The 19,785-nt window shown below is 45.8% G+C and overlaps 1 protein-coding gene and 1 long non-coding RNA gene across 3 annotated transcripts; both read left to right on the top strand.

The window, feature by feature from the left end:
- Position 1: 1 nt before the first annotated feature.
- LOC135815924 (origin recognition complex subunit 1-like) lies at positions 2–14,582 on the top strand. 2 transcript variants are annotated; one of them, XM_065329277.1, is made up of 10 exons: positions 2–302; positions 3,582–3,683; positions 4,071–4,242; positions 4,757–4,870; positions 5,141–5,290; positions 5,882–6,001; positions 6,769–6,944; positions 7,563–7,650; positions 9,065–9,101; positions 12,283–12,325. In XM_065329277.1, the coding sequence occupies exons 1-10, from the start codon at positions 67–69 to the stop codon at positions 12,321–12,323; spliced, it is 1,236 nt and encodes a 411-aa protein (XP_065185349.1). In that variant the 5' UTR covers positions 2–66; the 3' UTR covers positions 12,324–12,325. The 2 variants fall into 2 exon arrangements, with proteins under 2 accessions (XP_065185349.1, XP_065185348.1); XM_065329276.1 differs by lacking the exon at positions 12,283–12,325 and adding an exon at positions 14,003–14,582 and having other exon boundaries at positions 3–302.
- A 2,292-nt stretch (positions 14,583–16,874) lies between these two features.
- LOC135815923 (uncharacterized) lies at positions 16,875–19,765 on the top strand. The gene is made up of 2 exons (XR_010553332.1): positions 16,875–17,205; positions 19,062–19,765. It is a non-coding gene; the product is annotated as an uncharacterized LOC135815923 (long non-coding RNA).
- The last annotated feature ends 20 nt before the right edge of the window (positions 19,766–19,785 follow it).

Raw genomic sequence — 19,785 nt, 5'->3', positions numbered from 1 at the left:
ACACATATCAAGAGAGTTGTCGAATGAAGTGAAATGAAAATAAGTGGTAGCTTCAAAATGTAAACTATGGCCAAGGCAAAGACCAAGAAAGCCACCACTAGTCCTGCAAAGTCTCGTTTGAAAGCTCCTTTACGCTCAGCCAAGGCGATCACCGCGAAAAGCAAAACACCTAGTGAGTTGGCCCTGACACGGCACGTGAAGCAAGGTGGGAAGGTATCTGCAACCTCACTCCTCAGCCCTTTGCCTACCAGGGAGCAGCCTGTGCGACAAGCTGAAAACGATGTGGAAGAGGTTTTCACCAGGTAAACTAACTTTGATACGTCCCTGAAATAGCGCTGTGCCCGTATACATTCACCCAGTGACCGGAATGATGTTTTATTTTTTCTGAGTGCTTGAAATACTTGTATGGAGAATGAACGTGGTACTCACGCCACACCACATCGCACCAGTTGTGGGTTCTAGTTGTTTTTGCATAACGAGCGTTTTAGTGACTTTCATCAGTGGATAATTTGTCACTGACAGGATTCTTGCACCAGCACAGTATATAATTATAGCAGTGCAAAGAAAAGGGGAGAGTCCAATCACCATAATGCAAAACGAAGATAATTATATTGTCATCAGGCGCTAAATAGCAGCATAGGTGTTATGGTGAAGCCAAAGATGAAGTGGGGTTATAGTAGTGTCTGTAATACGTGTGGCAAGGAAGGAAGCAAGGAACTGTAAAGTGTCACTTATGAACATCGTAACGTAATCAAATGAATGCAAGTCAGCGGGTGAATGCGTCAAATACCGTAAAATCCTGCCAGAGCCCCCCTACCTCCGCGGCCCTTCGAGTAGGTCCAGGTGGGGAGGGGCGGATGGGCGAATCCTACTTGCAGCATTCAGTACTACATGAAAAAGTACTCGCCCTGCAAACACTGTGCATGTGTCCTACACCGACCAAACGACAAGAGCAGGGAGTCGTAGAGACCAATCAAAACTCAGGGTTTGTGCTATCCCTAGTCAAGAGGGTGGGAACTGTTGCGTACATGTCCAACAAGGTCGAGCACGCATCTGCAGTGCGGTACGGCATCACACTTCACAGAGTCATACACTGGTTCTCACTTCCCTGACAAGTAGTGGTGAAATGAATGTCAAAACCTAGTAGCCGAATATTCTTTGGCTTAACGAACGAACGAACGAGTATTCTTTTGGTAACACAGATGACATCACATGCCCTCCTCTCAGTCATTTGATGGATAATGTCATTATTATTAGGTATGACAAACGGCAGTGCCGCTGACATAAAATGCACTGCCACATACGGCTACTTCGAAGTGCATACTGTAAACTAGGGGTGAAACGGTTCGGGTAAGGAACCGGTTTTGGAACCGCCAGCTGAAAAGAATCGGGTACCCGTTCTGTCAAATTTCGAACCGAAACTCGAAAAATCTCGTTCTTGTACAAATACATGTACACGTCACGTCTACTCAAGATTTTAATTGTCTTACCTTACGATCCCCACTCTTCCAAAGAGTTCTCTGGTCATTATCTTCTTCGCACTTGGACTCTCCGATGTCTCATTCTTGCTCGTAAAAATGTTTTTTTCTAAAAAATAATTGTCGCGAACGCATTTTGTCGGTCTGGAGAAAAGAGTGCATGGAACCGATACCCGGACCGTGGGAAACAATGCTGGCATTCGGGTACCCGAACATGAAAAACATGGAACCGTTTCACCCCTACTGTAAACCGTGAAATTATTGCGATGGTCTAATTTCTGCGAAATTCGCGACCGCGTGGAAATTGCGAAATTTAGACAGTGCGAAAAGGAGATCCATGAAAGGTTTAGCAAGAATGCCTTAGTAGCACATTCTGCAATCGCAAAATTAAAACCTCGCAAACCTGTCCGGATTCTGAAAACGCGAACTAAAAACGCCGCGAAAATTTCACGCTTTACAGTACATGTTATGTGGAACATTTACAGTCCAGTATGCACGTAAATGTGTACAAAGACACAGGCAGGCTGTGTGCACTGCACTGTACTGTGTTTGGCGTGCATGTATGTATACGCACTGCATTCGAAGTGACGTCACGAATACTCGAATGCGACTTAAAGAATATTCGAATGTGACCAACCGATCGAATATTCGAATATTCGTTTCACCACTTAATTATTGTTTTTACTGGGCGAATCGTTTTTATTCCAATCCAAATTTCCGCGCCGACTTTTTAACAAATTAGCAACAGCAACCATAAAAAAAGAAGGCATGGAGCAACAGCAAATGAAGGTACATGTATGTAAGCAAGAAACACCCAATTTCCTACAAAGAAGAAGAAAAGAAAGAGAAAAAGAGTGAATGAAGTCTTACACACTGAGAAGCATGAAATAGAAACCACTACAGAGTGATCAAAGAAACCCCACTCAAGATGATCAAACATGGATAAAGCACAGTCAGCACGTTTCCACAGACAATAAAAGCAAAACAGTCAGCAAACAACAAAACAACAACAACAAGAATTATTGTGTTCCTGCTTGAATAGTGAAGTAATAAATAAAGTCAGTGCATGTGAAAAGAACATTGACGATCACAGTCAGGTCAAAAGATGAGCACGGGCCCGGCACTCCATGACGAAGCTATGAGCGCCGCCACCAGCATGCCTCCTTAGGACGCACGGGCACCCCGAAGGCAGGTAATTTGCCACCGCACAAGGCACAGACTGATCCTCGAGCGCAATTGCCGCACAACAAGGGAATGCGGCAAGTCGCGATGACGATCATGTAATCTTGCAGCCAAAGTGCGCAGGAAAATGGTGGCCTCCGTACTACACATGCCATTTGTGGCAAAACACCAAGGGCGTGAATGAGCCGCGATCAACATGGTTTATCCGTAAGGCGTACTGGCGCTTCTTCGGACGCTCATGGTCAGCCAACTGGCTCATTACTTGTGATCGCGTGTGATAGGTTGTCATATCACGGCCACAGACGCACGATGAAGGCACACTATCAAGAGCCAAACCATAGCGCAGACACAAAGCGTCACGAAAGTCATTCTTGTTGAACATACTGCTTGGGGTTAAGACCATGGGCGGTGTACCCAGCCAGGTAGATACGCATATTATTGTTTTTACTGGGAAAGTGTGAGTTTCGTGATAAATAATTGTTTTTCGTTAACACCAGCTGGCGCCATCACACCATGCTGCGCTGTTGGCAGGCGCGTATGCTTCCATGTCGTCGCCGTAGTGACGGCGCCGTAGTGAGGACTGTTTCCGCCAATAGTACATCATGCATGTACTGTGTGTTGTTTATTCATCACCTACGTCCCCTAAGGAGCTCTGAGCAAAATAGAAGCTTTCTGAAGGATCTGTCATTCTGATCTATCTATATCTCAATGGAAGTGTGCCCACTGTGGTGGTGATGTGTAGCTGTGTACATCAGCAGAGGAGCTTGGTCTAGTGTGGAGGGCCATGCTGATTCAGTTAAATCCATGCTGTGGCCGAGTCGGTCGGAAAATCGTCTTTTTCCGTATTCTCATACAATGAGGTGACAGTCATAATTGTTGATCTTTGCTCTCTCATTTGCTGTGTGCAATGTGGCTGTGAAGGTTGCAGTGTGGGACAGTTCCCAAGTCCCTTCCATGCAGAGACTCTGAGTATGAGACAGTTTTGACATTCCTCGAGGGCAAGCTAGGAAGCTCCACTGGAGGGTAAGGAGCAGTGTGGCGTTCTACTTTCCATGGATATGTGCGAGAACATGTATCTGAGGTTTGCCGTGTTTGGTGGATCATAGGGATACACGTCCTGTGTGCAGCGTGTGAACTCCATTTTCTCGCTGCCGTGAGCTTTGATTATTTGTACAGTGGCACGATATCATATGTACTGTATGAGTATACTGTACGCCTGGAATGTGTTTAGGAGACAATGGTGTGGGTATGGCTGAATAGACCTGAAAGCATTCAGCTTCAATGACATGTGCTAACTTCCCTTTCTTTTGTCCATTTGGCTGTGTAACGCACAATCAAGTGGCTGTTGTTGCAATCCAGTTGGTCAGTTTTTGAGCGTAGAATTGCACTTCCACTGTGACATATTCTCAGATGTCTATACATCTCCGGAGTGCCGGGAACAGGCAAAACTGCCACCGTCCATGCTGCCATTACGGAACTCCAATCCTGGGTTGAAGAGGGTGATCTTGGCGAATTTCGATTCATTGAGATCAATGGCATGCGCCTCTCCGAGCCTAAGCAGGCGTACGTGCAGATTTGGAAGGTAAATGACTACACTCCTTTAATCCTGGAAGTCTGAATAGCTGTGATTGATGGTCCCGCATCATGGTTCTGCTGAGCCTACTAGTCTCTCTCTCTCTCTCTCTCTCTCTCTCTCTCTCTCTCTCTCTCTCTCTCTCTCTCTCTCTCTCTCTCTCTCTCTCTCTCTCTCTCTCTCTCTCTCGCTCTCGCTCTCGCTCTCTCTCTCTCTCTCTCTCTCTCTCTCTCTCTCTCTCTCTCTCTCTCTCTCTCTCTCTCATACACACAAACACACACACACACACACACACACACACACACACACACACACACACACACACACACACATGTTGAGGCCATATTCACACATCAGATGTGCATAGTTCAAGGTTGTGGGCTAGATTTGCATGCAGCATATCCACATTATTGACAGACCGTATGGTGTGTTTGTTGTACATTTCTTGGCGTGTGTATTGTGGAGTAGGCTTAATGCCGAATGTGATTCATTAATTGCTTCCTGGTTTTCTATCTGTGACCAGGAGTTGAACGGCACCGACAAACGTGTGACTGCGGAGCATGCGGCGCAGCTATTGGATAAGTTCTTCGGTAATCCCTCGACAATAAAATCTCCAATTGTCTTGCTTGTTGATGAGGTAGGTGCTGTCGTTTGCTGGTGACAGTAACTGGATGTTCGCTTTTGCCTTTGCTTTGCATAGTGCTACATAATTATAGTTTTGTACATATGCTAGTGCAGCCCATTTTCTCTTGTTTATGATGGCAGCTGTGAGTCTGTCTTAGTGCTTTGTTTGTTTTTCGACAAAAACCCTCAATTATTGGTCTTTGGTGTAAATCTTCGTTGTTCTTTGGAAATTGTCTGAATGTTGTTCATCAATTTATCTTCGTTGTGTTTTAATTCTCCCCAGCTGGATTTGCTGTTGACGCGCAAGCAGACGGTTCTCTACCAACTGTTTGACTGGCCAAGCAAACCTGGCTGTCCACTGGTAGTGCTGGCGATTGCCAACACCATGGACTTGCCGGAAAGAGCTATGATGGGCCGTGTTTCTAGCCGTCTGGTAAGCCCATGCCAAAGAGCAAGATTGCAAACTGCAAAGCGAGAATGCACATCTTTGTTTTCATCGCTTGTTGAGATTGTGAATGCCGTGATCCGGGACAGGCTTGCACTGCATCAATCGCTACCTCTGATCTGTCGCTGGAGGTTTGCTCCGCCTTGACATATTTCCAAAATATTTTAAAAGCAATAGACCAGTTGCGTTTTGATCATCACCTAGTAGTACCTACCTATTTCGATCGCATGCTCAGGTCTATATAGGTACACTTGCTAGCTTATATGCCGTCAGGGACCTGTGCATGTCCCAGGACTGTTTTTACGAGTGGATACGTAGAACCTACCAACCAGCCAGCCCGTTCTGGTATTCCTGGTCTGTTGACACTCCTGTATTAGTATCTCACTGACTGTTATCAGGAACTGTTTGCGATGTTAAAAAGCGGTTACTAGTACTTGCTAGTGAGTTCCGACTTGTGCTAAAATGTTCTAGTTGTATGGGTGTTTTACGCTCAACTTTGGCAATGCGTCTTGTTTTCCGAGGGCTTTCAACGTTTCACGTGCTATTGTTTTATACTCAACTTTGGCAATGTGTCTTCAGGGTCTTCAACGTCTCACGTTCCAGCCTTACTCATACCAGCAACTTAAGGAGATTGTCTTATCACGCGTTGAAGACCTATGTGTGTTTGAGAAAGAAGCTGTGGAGTTTGTAGCTCGAAAGGTATGTTGATGTACTTTTGGTATTGTTTTTTAACGGCTAGATGATAACTCCCGCCCAGGAAAACCCTACTCCTTTCACATCACTGAGTATTATACTTGAAGTAGAAAAATTGTAATAAAGCAATAAAAAGAACTAACTCTGCCGTAACCATCATGCATCAACGAAGTCAAATGTTTTCCATAATTGATTTTCATGTCACTATCATCAGTGGAATATTCGTTGATGCATGATGGTTACGGCAGAGTTAGTTCTTTTTATTGCTTTATTAAAATTGTTGTCTCCACGGCGTTTATTCATAGAATAATTTGTAGCAGAGAGTTTTACTGAGGTGCGAGACAGGTTTGTCACACATTTGTCATAGGTTTAAACTCTCTCTCTCTCCCTCTCTCTCTCTCTCTCTCTCTCTCTCTCTCTCTCTCTCTCTCTCTCTCTCTCTCTCTCTCTCTCTCTCTCTCTCTCTCTCTCTCTCTCCCTCTCTCTCTCTCTCTCTCTCTCTCTCTCTTTCTCTCTCTCTCTGTCTCTCTCTCTCTCTCTCTGTCTCTCTGTCTCTCTCTTATAGAGGTCTCAGTCCTCATTTGTTAGACTTATCTCTTGACATTTGACAGCGAGAATTCGTTAAAATTTCACCTGCTCCCAAACAAAAATCCGGAGCTCGTTAACTTTAATTAATATCCATCTCTATCTCCTTCCTTCGTGCTATTCATTACAGCATTGTCATTGTGTGTGTGTGTGTGGATGCGTGTGTGCTTGTGCGTGTGTTTGAACAGGTGGCTGGTGTGTCTGGCGATGCACGCCGTGCTCTAAGTATCTGTCTGCTGGCTGTGGAACTGATGAACAAGAAAAAGAAGGCAGACGAAGGTAATGGTACAAAGGTGGTCACAATGGGGTTGGTCAATGAAGCACTCAAGGCTATCACGTCGTCTCCCAAACTGATTGCAATCAGGTAATTATCCGCTTTCTACAATTATGCTGTATTGCATTGGCTCTCAAGAAAATCTGCTGTGTTCACGGCTTGTGGCCATGTGTTGCGTGTGCGTAAAAAATACGTTAACACATAAGGCACATGCTTTGCTCCCAACCAAATTCTCACGCGCTCATTGTTTTCAGAAGTCCACTTTTCCTGAGTTCAGTTCTTGCTGTGTCTGCACGGGCAGTGGATTTCTTTCTCAACTTTCTCAACTCAAGCCAAGAAGGCACTATTATTTGTATTGGATGTTTTAAAGCTTCTTTGGAGACAAAAATGCTGGAACGGTAAGAAAGAGTACAAACTTCAGGTTCTACAACACCAACGTTTTGAAAACATTTCACAAGTAAACTGTTGAGCCTTCTCCTCAGGTAAAGAACAGAGAAATAGGAACAATGAGTTTAAGTACAGCAGAGGTGTGTTGTTGGTGTTGAAGAACCTGACGTTTGTGCTCTTTCTTGTTGAACGTTAAACTGAACCAACTCTTCTAGAATGATTAATTCCCAGTCAGCCCTTGACACTGTTTGAATTGTGTAGAACGTGATTTTGTGGTTGGAAAGGAGTTTCCTTTTTACCGTGTTCTTTTGCTTCCAACAGCAATGCATCCTTCTTCGAGAAGCTCTTTCTCCAGGCAATAGTTACAGAATTCAAGAGGTGTGGCATTGAAGAAACATCATTCAGCGATGTAAGTGCATCTACTGGCTTGAATAGAAGCCTAGCCTTGACATTAGCTTCTACATGAATAAGCCTGGTTTATATGCGCGACATTTAATACGGTATTCATAAGTTTTAGGGACTGAGCAGGGAAAAATGAAGAAAAATAAACTTGCATTTGGTGCACTCACATTACTGTGGACATATGTTGTGGACTTGTAGTTACTAGTAATTTTGATGATGGGGCGTAGAAATACGTCTGTCTTTGATGTGTCCGATGAGTGACAAGTACTTGTAAACTTTGCAAGGTTTGTATAGAGATTACAGTCAACTTTGCGTATAACGACACTCGGCGGGGCATCAGAAAGGTGTCTTTATACCCGAAGTCTCATTATTATCAAGAGTCCATAAACAAGAGTATGCAACTGTGATCTCTTTTCTATGGGCCAGATGCGCGGCGCGCTGCCTTCATTACATCATTCAGCTGCAGTCCGCGCACTGCGGAAAACCAAATACCGCACTTTCCCTCCAGTTTGCAGTGAACTTTCGTACGGAACTGGAGTTCACGCACCAGAATTCAGAGATTGTGTAGGTACTGGAACGAATCGAGCAAAAACGGATGGGCTCGTGCGAGAAATTGAGAGTTTGAATGCATGCTTTCAGAGCGTGATGAAGGCAAGTTACGTAATGAAGGCAGCGCACCGCGCACTGACCCATAACCACAGTTGCATACTCTTGTTTATGCACTCTTGTTATTGTGTATTACAGTTAGATGGGACTTTGCTCTGGGCATGGGAATTCTGTCGTTATTCGCGAATTGTCATTATATCCGCAGTCGTTATTAGCGAAGTTGACTGTATGTGAGTGACATTATTGCCGCATACTAGGGGTGAAACGAGTATCTATTTTGACCAACCGATCACTCGTTCATAATATTCGATCGAGTATCCGATTATTTCGAGTATTTTATCAAAATTCAAAAGCGCTAGATTTGCAAGTTCTCGACCAATTCGGAAGAAATTATCTGTGAACATAGAACAAAAGTCGCCAACGTCTTGTACAGAGTGTAAAGTAACAATTTTCATCAGTACTTTCATATCTCAGAACGTTACTTGCCGTGGTGAACCGTCCAAGTCTTAAAAAAACTGACTCAAAGCCATGAATAACGCATGCATACCAGTGGACCAGCGGTACAACAAAAGTTTAAAAAAAATACAATGCCAATCCTAAAAAAAATATTTAAAAAAAACGATCGAGTGCAAAATTTCGAATACTCGCTCGTTTGAAATTTTCGAACGAATACTCGAATATTCGAACTAATCGTTTCACCCCTACCGCATACGCTTGGTTTTGAGTGGCAAGCCCGTGCTTGCGGTGCCGCACCATACACATCACCTCGAATGATGACGGTTGCTACTGTTTGCTTTGCGTTTCCAAACTTTCAGGTACTGTCAACGCTAACTTTGATATGCCAGACACAAGGTAACCAATCACCATTGCAACGACCCCGCAGCTTCACTTGTTCGTGAATTGCGTTACCATTTCGTTGTGTTGACATTGATGATGACAATGACTCTGCGGACGGATAAGTCTGCACACTGTGTCTGTCATTTTTCCCCGGTCACCTTTCACATGGCTATATGTCCATGGTACACTCATGCCTCTATTATCCGGACACCGAAATTATGGGCTTTTCGGTCTACTGGGCACCCTTCAGGCGAGTTTTAGTAGAGATATTACTACTCTTTTGTTGCTTTTTCCGTGGAAATAGTGACATCACATGCCATATCTCTGGCCTTTCCCCATCAAAACGTACCTGTATGTGATTCAGAGTTACGGACATTTCAAAGTTACTGGCAGTGTCCGGTCCCGGACCGCCCGGATAAACGAGGTATGAGTGTACAAGTACTTTTTCTACTGGAAGTAGTGCATGGTGTTAGTGCAGCTGTAGTACATGTGCACGTATTCACAACCAGTCTTCGCAATGCCTTTGGCGGTGGAATTGAAGCAGAACCCATACATACTTGAACAAAGACCGTATGATTCTCCTGGGCGTTCGAAGAAGTCTCTAGGCTTTTTCTTCCTCTACGGAGTAGTATGAAAAACCCTACACACACCATCCTCATATGGGTTATTCGTGTAAAGAAGTGGCTGCAGTGGAGCTTGCGCACATCAAGACATGTTCTACAGAGCAGTGCTTCAAGTACTGTGGCACTCACTTAGTGTGTACCCGGGAAAGACGTACACCTGGTTCAGTGCAGTCCTTTTTCGTCGCACGGATTTTCCTGCCATGACCGCATACCAGTATGCAAATGTGTACGGGCACAACGTACTCTGATAGCACGTTCAACTCGTGTAACGTTATGACGGATTTTTCAGCATGTCCCGATCGAGCCGGCCTCGCACACTACTAAATACTAGTACTATGTTGGTGTTTTCGTACACCTGTACACATCGCAGGTTCGCTTGAAGCCCAGTTCACATTCGTCGGGGCGCGACGGTCATGACGCCAATTGACGGCGTCCAATGTGAACGCTTGAAACGGAAATGCAAACGTACTACCGTACAAGTCGGAAAGCGACGGAATTAATCGGAAGAGTTGAGTCCTGGTGGTGACAGTCCATTTTTTCTTCAGACGTTTCCCGTTTGCATCTTTCCCTCAAACCAATGAATAGAGTTGAACCTTTTCACCTTTTCATACCGCATGCGGAACGCAGGCTTACAAAATGGCTGCATTTCGAGTGTGAACTGAGACAGCGTCGTGCAGCAACTAGCAATTTTCTGAATTTCGACACTATGCTTCCCATGATAACTCACCGAATGGCTCACACGGCCATGAGTTGAATTTTAGCAAGCTAAGATGATCTCATGTCACTTGCTGTATTTTGGGATAGTCAACAAATGTGACAGTTGAGCTGTTTTATCTCTTTCTGGGGATATTACTAGAATGGCACAACTTTCATTGCTACTTTTTTTGGTCTTCATGGCAAACCGGTTTTGTGAATGTGATTCTGCTTCACTTGAGTATAAATCATGTGAAAGAAGTCCCAAAAATCAAGAAATTAAAGGGGAAGTATACCCTAAAATCAAATTTTCACCAGTTGTAGTCTTCTGGGTGCTGAGTCGAATGGTCTTGGTCCGAGGAAGCTGCGACGCTCCCTTCCTACTTGAATCCCAATCGAACTCGCGCACTTCCACCGAAACTGGGTGACTGCGCCCTACTAGATGGGGATTTGTATGCAAAATGTCACTAAAAGCGCCATTTCGTTCTTATAAAAGCACGGATGACCGCGATTGGCCCATATGTTGTAGTCTTTTGGACGCTGAGTCGACTGGTTTTGGTCCGAAAAGGCTGCGATGCAGCGTTCCTCCTTTATTCCCAATCGAACATGGTTGAAGAAGTGGTCACGTGCTCCTGGGTGCCCAAATCACCTGGTCACCGCGCCAGCAGGTGACAACTTTCACACCAAGGTTCAACTCGAGTTCAACTCGAGTGACAGGACTGCACCCAAAAAAGGTCAAACAGGCTAGTAAGTTGTACCCTGCAGGCACGGTGACCAGGTGACTGGTGTACGCAGGAGCACGTGACCGCTTGTTCAACCATGTTCGATTGGGAATAAAGGAGGAACGCTGCATCGCAGCCTTTTCGGACCAAAACCAGTCGACTCAGCGTCCAAAAGACTACAACATATGGGCCAATCGCGGTCATCCGTGCTTTTATAAGAACGAAATGGCGTTTTTAGTGACATTTTGCATACAAATCCCCATCTAGTAGGGCGCAGTCACCCAGTTTCGGTGGAAGTGCGCGAGTTCGATTGGGATTCAAGTAGGAAGGGAGCGTCGCAGCTTCCTCGGACCAAGACCATTCGACTCAGCACCCAGAAGACTACAGATGGTGAAAATTTGATTTTAGGGTATACTTCCCCTTTAAGCCCGAAAGTGAACCCGTCTCGGGCCGTGCCTTATGACTCGCGCCGATCGACATTAAACATCCCAGCAGCTACTTCCTGTCGCATCGTACGAATTGTACAGCTCGCCCCAGCCTTGCCGACAGGCTCTTTCGTCCCGTGCCGTCAGCGTTACATTGAATGTGAACCAGGCTTGACAGGTACTTCAGTACGTTGACAGTGCGGAGAAGGTTGTACGCAGCGCAGGCCGCCTGGTTTGGTGACACTAACCCCGTATATTTCTGAGTGCAACACATAATTTTGAGTATTTAGACACACATGTACTGCACATGTATTGCGTATTGATGGCAGGACTCGACTTTGGATAAGAAATACAGCGGATAGTAAGTACTGTTTTTCCACTTCCCAAGGTCTTGAGTTTCACTGTAATAAAAATCATTTTGGTCCTCTGTGGCACTTACCGAATGTCGCGTATAAAAGCAGGTACAGGTGAAATCCTGATAATTCGAATATGGCTTAATTAGAACATACTGCTTAATTAGAAGTTTCTTCCGGGACCGATTTCTGTCAATACGATTTCCACATATACATTTCTGATAATTAGAACCTCGAAATGGGTATGTCCGGTTAATTAGAAGTCCCACGGAATCCACTTACATAGAAATGTGTGGGATTTGTGCTGATAATTCGAAGTTAGCCAACCATATTAGAAGTTCGCTTTATTTTCTGCAAATCAGTTTGGTTTGCATGCACAGGCGGTTCAGTGTCCACTAATCTGTGTCTAAGCTCAGACTAAGGTGCGTAGTGCAATTTGTATTCGATATTTCTGAAGACTGTATTATTGTACCACAAGGAGCGTAACGATTCCACAAAAGGCGATCGTTCAAAGCAGATACCAACAAAGAGCAAACTAAACTCAAAACCAAAACCAAAACAACAACTGCACCAGCAAGCTCTTTCCTTGCACTAACTACAAATACATCAAAACCAAGCAGCAAAATGCAAATCCGCACGCATGTTTGCCGGAACTGAACCTCCGTAGCGCAGCTGATCATTGTGGCTGCACGGGACGACCTTCCCGCCACAGTAGGGCAAAGAGCTATGCATGGAACTAGCAATAAATGCATGCAGCACACCAGCAAGCTGTCCTTACGCAGACGTCTAGTGTAGCGTGTGCAAGGATGAATAGCATGAGAAACATGATATGACACACGACTCCTATGATGCATGTAATGTATACAACACAATTCTGCGTGTCATGCGAGCATTTTGACATGCATAATGTGTTGTGGGTACATGTTTGGATAATTAGAATGTCCGGATAATTAGAAGTTTTTCCGCGGCATTTTGGTGTTCGAATTATCAGGATTTCACCTGTATATAAGCCGGGTTTGAGCCATGCTTCTATTCAAGTTATGCTTCTTTAAAACATGCTGCTACGTCAACATCGTCAGTGTACACTGTGCAGTGTGTACTGTCACGCATGTACTGTGCAAGTACTTGCATGAGTACTTTGCAGAGTGTGGCTTCTATTCTAGTCGTGCTTCTGTGTCACGGCGTGCTTCGAAAAATCAGCTTCTATTGGAGTCATGCGTCTATGCAGGTCGTGCTTTTATATTATACGCGACACTACGGTGCACATGTCCTTCCCTGCTGAACCATCGTGCAGCCTAGTGCACAGTACACTCCACGCATTCCGTCGCTGTACAGGAGCAGACGGAGCCAGATCACCAGTGCTTTGCAGTGATATCAGTATAAAATAATTTGTTGATGCCATCTTCATTTGGTCCGTCCGTTAGTAGTAGTTCTTAGTAGTAGGAGGTTCTTTTTTTGCTGTCTGCAAGCGTCGTGTGGTCCCCGTCAGTTGGAGAAACCTACTACTAGTGATATCAGTTCTGTGCTCAAGTCTGTCCCTCCAGGAATCTGCGATTCCGCGGCCGCGGTAAAATCCGCGGAATTCATGTTTTTTTAATATCCCGCGGAATTCACAGTTTTCACCGCAGAATCGTGAAAAATCACGGTTTGGGGGCAATGCGAGCACGCGCTTCATATTCATGCACATGCACATGCACAGTGCAGTGTCCTGTCGCTATTTTGTTGCATTCAAACTGTACCAGTTTTCTTCGTTGCTGTATTGTCTATTGAGCCTATCGTGTGTTTTCGACCACTAAATTTTTTATTGATACTTGTACATAGCATATAGCCATGTCTTTTCGCCGGTGCAGCGCCGCAGAAATACCGCAGTATTGCCGCAGAATTCACGCTATCCGCCGCATAATGTAGCGATTTGTGCCGCAGAATTTCAACTTTCTGTCCGCGCATTCCTGGAGGGACAGTCAAGTGCATAGTCCAGAGGTCCATATCTTGTACTGGTCTGTCTGAGAAGACATTAGCTAACTTTTTTCATCACATCACTTGCTATGGATAGTGCCATAATGATGCCATGTTCTTCTTGTGTGTTTTTCTTCTGGCCAGGAATAAAACGCATTCCTTCAACACCATCTGTGCGATCCATCTGCGCCAGCCTTGCTACATCTCGCCTGATTCACCTGGACGCGTCGACTCGTGACCTTCAGCAGCGTATACAGCTTAACATGAGCCAGGATGACGTCTCACTGGCTCTACGCGACTTATTCTGACGTGCGCCGCCGCCGCCACGTACCTGTACTACATGTGCTACCACTGGATATGCTATTGGTCCTGTTGAAGTGCTGCGTCTGTGACAGGCGTTCTATGCTACCTTGGGCTGGCGATGTGCTGCGACTGGAACCGGCTTTAGGCAGGGGGCAGAATCATGACCTAGTGCTTCAAACTGCACGTTGTCATCGGTTCTGTCTCAAAAATACAAAACCGTGTACATAACAAGAGAGATCTTTGAAGTAGTTCTCGCTCATCATTTACCGTGCAATGCGTGAGTGGTTGAGTACAAAACATTTTTTAAATATTTCCACCTTGCTCTTTTTTTCTCTTTTTTTGTACATTTGAATACGTGCCTCTTGTGCAGTCATGTACGTTTATCATATTTCGTTGCAATAGCAATGGTGCTCTCCGATAATTGACAATTCACGTGGAACGAGTAGAGTGGCAAGCGACAACAGTCACAACACTAACCAGACCCCCCCCCCCCCCGTGTGTGCAACTGAGCTCACTTTCCACAGGTCATAAGGTTAGTGAGTTAAGTCGAGACCATCAGTCTGTGATGTACACATCGACAGCTGTCGCACCGGCGTGCTCCAGGAGGTGCTTTTGTAATCTGCTACATGTACTACCGTCTCAGTTTTGCTTGGGATGGAGCAGCATTCAGGATGGCAGCGGGAAGAGCATTCCACGTGGACAGCAGGTCAAATGGGAAGGATCGATATTGGAAGTCAGGACTTGCTGCAGGAGGGGATTCCACAACCGGAAGGCGTGGGAGTGCTGCACTTGATGCTGGTGGTGGGTTCCGGGGTGGGCGGGCTCCCGAGACTTGCCGACACACTGACAAGCTTGGGAGCATGGTCCCAGAGTCAATGCTGTACATGCACTTGTACTGGATGCGGTCAAGCTTGGCGAGGTTGGACAGGGCTGTGCCTTGCCAGACCCGGAGTGGGCATATTCCATAGTGGGGTGGATGAAGCATTTGTATGAACTAAGGTGGCCGCTGTCGTCAAGTACTGGGCACATCTTTTTGAAGAAGCCAGGACACTAGCTGGCCCTGACTGCAACCTGGTGAAGGTGGTTACGGAGCAACAGTTTGCGGTCGAATTCACGCTGAGGAGCTTGACATCGGTTTCCTCTCTGATTATGGGTGTGAGTTAAAAGTGGCAGGGGACATGACATTGACACGGATCAGACAGTACAGTGCTGTGTCATCTGCATACTGACGATGCTAGCTGGCACTCTGGGGAGGCACGATCAGAGATGTCGTTGATATAAAGAAGGAACAGCATTGGTCCGACGATACTTCCCCACCAATGCCGGATAGTCCAGCTTTGTGTAGTATGCCACTACAAGTAGCTACGTCGACTGCAACAAGTCGAGCGATTCCACAGAGACCCACTGTGCCGGACCGCTCATGATGGAGGGCGGAAGCCCAACTGCCTGGGAGTCTGGGACAGAGGATCATGTGACGTTCCAGGTGGCTGACAACTGTTTGCCTGTTCATGATGGTCTCCACAATCTTGGACCGTGACCGTGGCAATGCTCAGAAGGGAGACTGGTCGGTAATTTTCATGTTGCTCCAACCAACGGCAAAATTTAAAGACACCGTGCACGTGGTGTACAATACATGGAAACATGCTGTACACTACATGGGTGCGAATAAGACTAGATTTAGACAGTACACTTCCGAGCTAGAACCCGCACTTCATTACCGCCTTAGCCAATACAATGTCATGTACATTGCTAGTTCGTCCAGTACAGTAGACCTGTGTGCCGTACGCGGTCGAACACCTTGCTCATATCCGCAAAGACTACTCCACACTGGTCGGTGGTCACCGTTGTCAATACACGCTCTATTCCACCTCACGGTCTGTGCAAAGCGGCAGAGCATCCTCACCGGCAGCTATGATGCGAGCTGTGTGCGAATTGTTCGGCTGGTATGGCAGACAAGTCCGGATTCTGGGTGAAATATGAAGTGACATGTTTGTGAACAACCTTCTCTAAGATCTTGGCCGCCACAGGTAGCAGCGAGATCGGTCTGTAATCGGTGGGTGCGGTCTTATCACCAGATTTCATTACCAGCAGACATGGGCATATTTGTAGGCAGCAGGAAAAACGCCACTGCAGACAGAGTTTATCTCACATCCTTTTAAAAGCACTTAACCTCCCCCCCCCCCCGCACACACACACACACACACTAGAATAAAGAGGGCCTGTAGTGTAGCTAGGTAGTATGCACGAGTACTAGTAGACTACTCTCGGCATCATGTCAGCGCGCAGCACTAGGCTTACTTACTTCCCTACAAGTACAATAAGACTTAGTACAACGTAAGCCGGAGTCAGCGAGGATTGCTACAACTAACTTGTAGTTTGCTACATCATACATGACCTTCAAGTTTTGTACTCCTTTTTGTAGCAAACCACTCTCTCACAGTCTCAGTCCCTGGCCTGCCCTGGTCTACTCCTTGCTTGGCATGTTCTATGTACTTCGAAGTACCTACGATTACTACCAAGAGTAGATAAACAAGAGTGTGCAACTCCGGATCTCTCCTGCACAATCTGCACATACGGCGGAATTTTTTGTTTACGTCACCTTTTTTCAGAGAAACGCGGCTTTGCCGCAGAGCAGTGTGAGAGCACGTGCTGGGCACCGACCTTGTAGTATAAAGCCCAGCCAAGTGCACGGGGGAAAACTCTCCAAAACAGTCCGTGCGCCAAGGGGTACTCAAGGGCTGATTTTATTTGCAACCGCGGGAAACGAAGTCACCAAGACGCCTTCATTTGAGGCTTTTGGAATTGGAGAATTTATTGAATTTAGGTATGGCTCTCGTCCCTTCTAGAGAACTAACCAAGACCCTGTGGGGGCAGAAGGAGACTTCTTTGGCTCCGTGAATACACTAGCTATGCGGTGGTCTAGTTAGTTTGAGTGTGTGGTTCGTATTCAAAGTGTTCCAAGCCGCAGTTCACTCGAAGGTCATCGTGGATACGTCTGCACTTGAAAATCAAGGCTGGAAAGGACTGCCTGGTGTGTCCGAACGGTATGTTTTGCACTGAAGGCATTTTTTGTATGAATTGTTGAAAGTGTCTACTTGTTCGAAATGCAAAAGACATGGTCGTAGATCCTTGGCCCACAACACCCCACTAAATAAACTATGACCTGTCGTGAAATTATGTGAAATTGATCAACACAATCATACACAAATTATCCTATGGCAAAGCACTGCAAATGCAAATAATAGCATCCCTTTACCTAGGTCATGTTTGTAGGGCCTTATGCCACATCTTTGCATGATTTCCTCATGCAAATCGTGTGCCTAGCTTCGAAAACACATTGCGCTAAGTGCCGAATATATACCTGTGAATCAGAACAACAGCACTCACTATTGCTTTCATGAGTGGTAATGGTCAGCTGAAAGGAAACTTCTATCCATCAACTCATAAGTAAAGTAATGACTAATCTCCTTGCTGCGCATGTGGTTCCTTCGTATTTACATGTACCGTAAAGTACCGCCAGAGCGCCCCACCATCTCGTCCTTTCGGGGTCGTATTGTGGGGGTGGTCTCCGGTCTGTAGGTTATACGACACGATTTTTGTACACATATTGCACGTTCTGCAGACAATCTGTGCCTTCGAGCGGACACGAGCTCCACACAAAAACCTGCTTAGTGTGACCTTAGTACACTAAGTTGCTCACACCGTACGAACTTCGTTGCACTCTGCCACACGATTTTCCTTTCCCTGGCTGTATTATATAAATCTGTCGCAGCAAAATCAAGGTGGGGCGCTCTCGCGGTACTTTACGGTATGTGCGCCTCTCTGTGTTCGGTGAATGATTTTGAATATTTGCGCACGACTTCAGGATAGTGCACATTGTATGCATGTACCTGCATATGTAATCCTTTCATGATTTAAAAATTAGGAGCCGTGCTTCTCATCACCGTGGACAAGTAAATGTCGGCCAATTACGTAGCGTTTGGAGATTTGCACAAGTACAGTTGCGTGTCGATTATGCGGCAACCGCGGAATAAAATGAATATTCTGGACGACTGAAGCTACAAAGCCATCTTGTGTTAACTTAACAGATAAAAAAGACAGTACTTCGAAGTACCTGTATTTATCACTAGTATTACCCTGAGACAGTCGTGCTCATCTCTAGAGACTGGCTTGTATTTAACTCTACGTAATGGCAACTTTCATGATGCTGACTGTCTACATTTACTTGAAGTAGGACTATAAATACTAAATATAAGGTCTATAAGCTGTCAGTGCGGTGCTGTTGGATACCCGACATGCCATGTGACTGACCGCCAGATACTAGTAAACGACATGCGATTGTACCGGTCACAGTGTAGCTGGGTTTTCACGAAAATTTGAAACTTATACGATTGTGAGAAAAGTTCAGAAACCACACTTACACATACACACGCACGCACACACACACACACACATGCGCGCACGCGCGCGTGTGCACACACACACACACCTGTCCTGTTCTGTTGAGCCACTACCACAACTTAGCACAAGGATCGCATCGGCCCCAAAGGGGCAGTAGAGCGAAAGTGAGAGGTGTTGGCTTCGAGTTCACCTATCTCTACGGTGAACGCAACCTCGATCGAAAGTCATGCCAAACGGATTTATCTACCACACGCGCGCGCGTGCGCGTATACAAAACGGAGGAAGGATTACTTACTCTCCCTGTATGATGTTTCTGTTGTATTCGTGAACAATGTCATTGATGTTTCCCATGCATGTTTTTGAATATGCGAGCATAACTTCCAACATCAAGCACATTCTTGCTTCTCATCAGCATGTACAAGTTTATGTTGGGCAGTTATGTAGCGTTTGTTTTACCGGCTGCGTTTGTTTTACCGGCTGCATTTGTTGGTGCTTGCAGGTCATTGGCATGCTGTCTGTTTCACAGAAGCTCGTGTAACAGGTTCACCGTACAGCTATGAATGCAATGTAGCGTGTTGAAGCCACTTCGGTATGACGTGATGCCTAATTTCCTGGTTGTACCAAAATTGCGAGTATGCAAGTGATCGTCAAGCCTGCCCCTGTACAGTAGCCGTCTTGCCTTGTTACGCCTGGTTCTGACTCTGCGTTCTCGTTTACTCCATGCAATGTTACAAGGAATACTGCTCCCTTCTCAAGCAATTCATTGGCAACAAAACGCTCGGCTATGCCCTGTAACTTTGCTGTGCGGTTTGTGCTTTGTCAATGTTGTGTACCAGTTCATGATCTGTGCTTGCTGGTCTGTTTGTTTTCTCTCGCACAATTGAGGCGCTGTAGCACAGTGTACAGTGTCGATCATCCTGCCCAGGCTCTGATTTCACGTACCACAGTACGGTTTCTCTTGTTGCTCACTGTAATGTGCATGATACAAGCTCCTTGGTACTCCATAATCACCTGGTGCTGTTGCTGCCATTGTTGGACCCTGCTGATATCCTTCTCGCAATGCCCGAACGTTGTTCCAACAAATGCACAACTCGCTCTTAGTTGTCACATTCGGTTTGGTCTCGTTCCAGTCTTTCGAATTGAGTGAGTGCGTAAACTTGTATGAAGTGGTGGAGCAAAAGCCGTGTGCCGGCAAACATTCAATGTCCGGGTGTAATGACGCA

This window comes from Sycon ciliatum, chromosome 4, assembly GCF_964019385.1.
Source record: "Sycon ciliatum chromosome 4, ocSycCili1.1, whole genome shotgun sequence".
Classification (NCBI taxonomy): Eukaryota; Metazoa; Porifera; class Calcarea; order Leucosolenida; family Sycettidae; genus Sycon; species Sycon ciliatum.
This window is presented reverse-complemented; position numbering and strand designations above follow the sequence as displayed.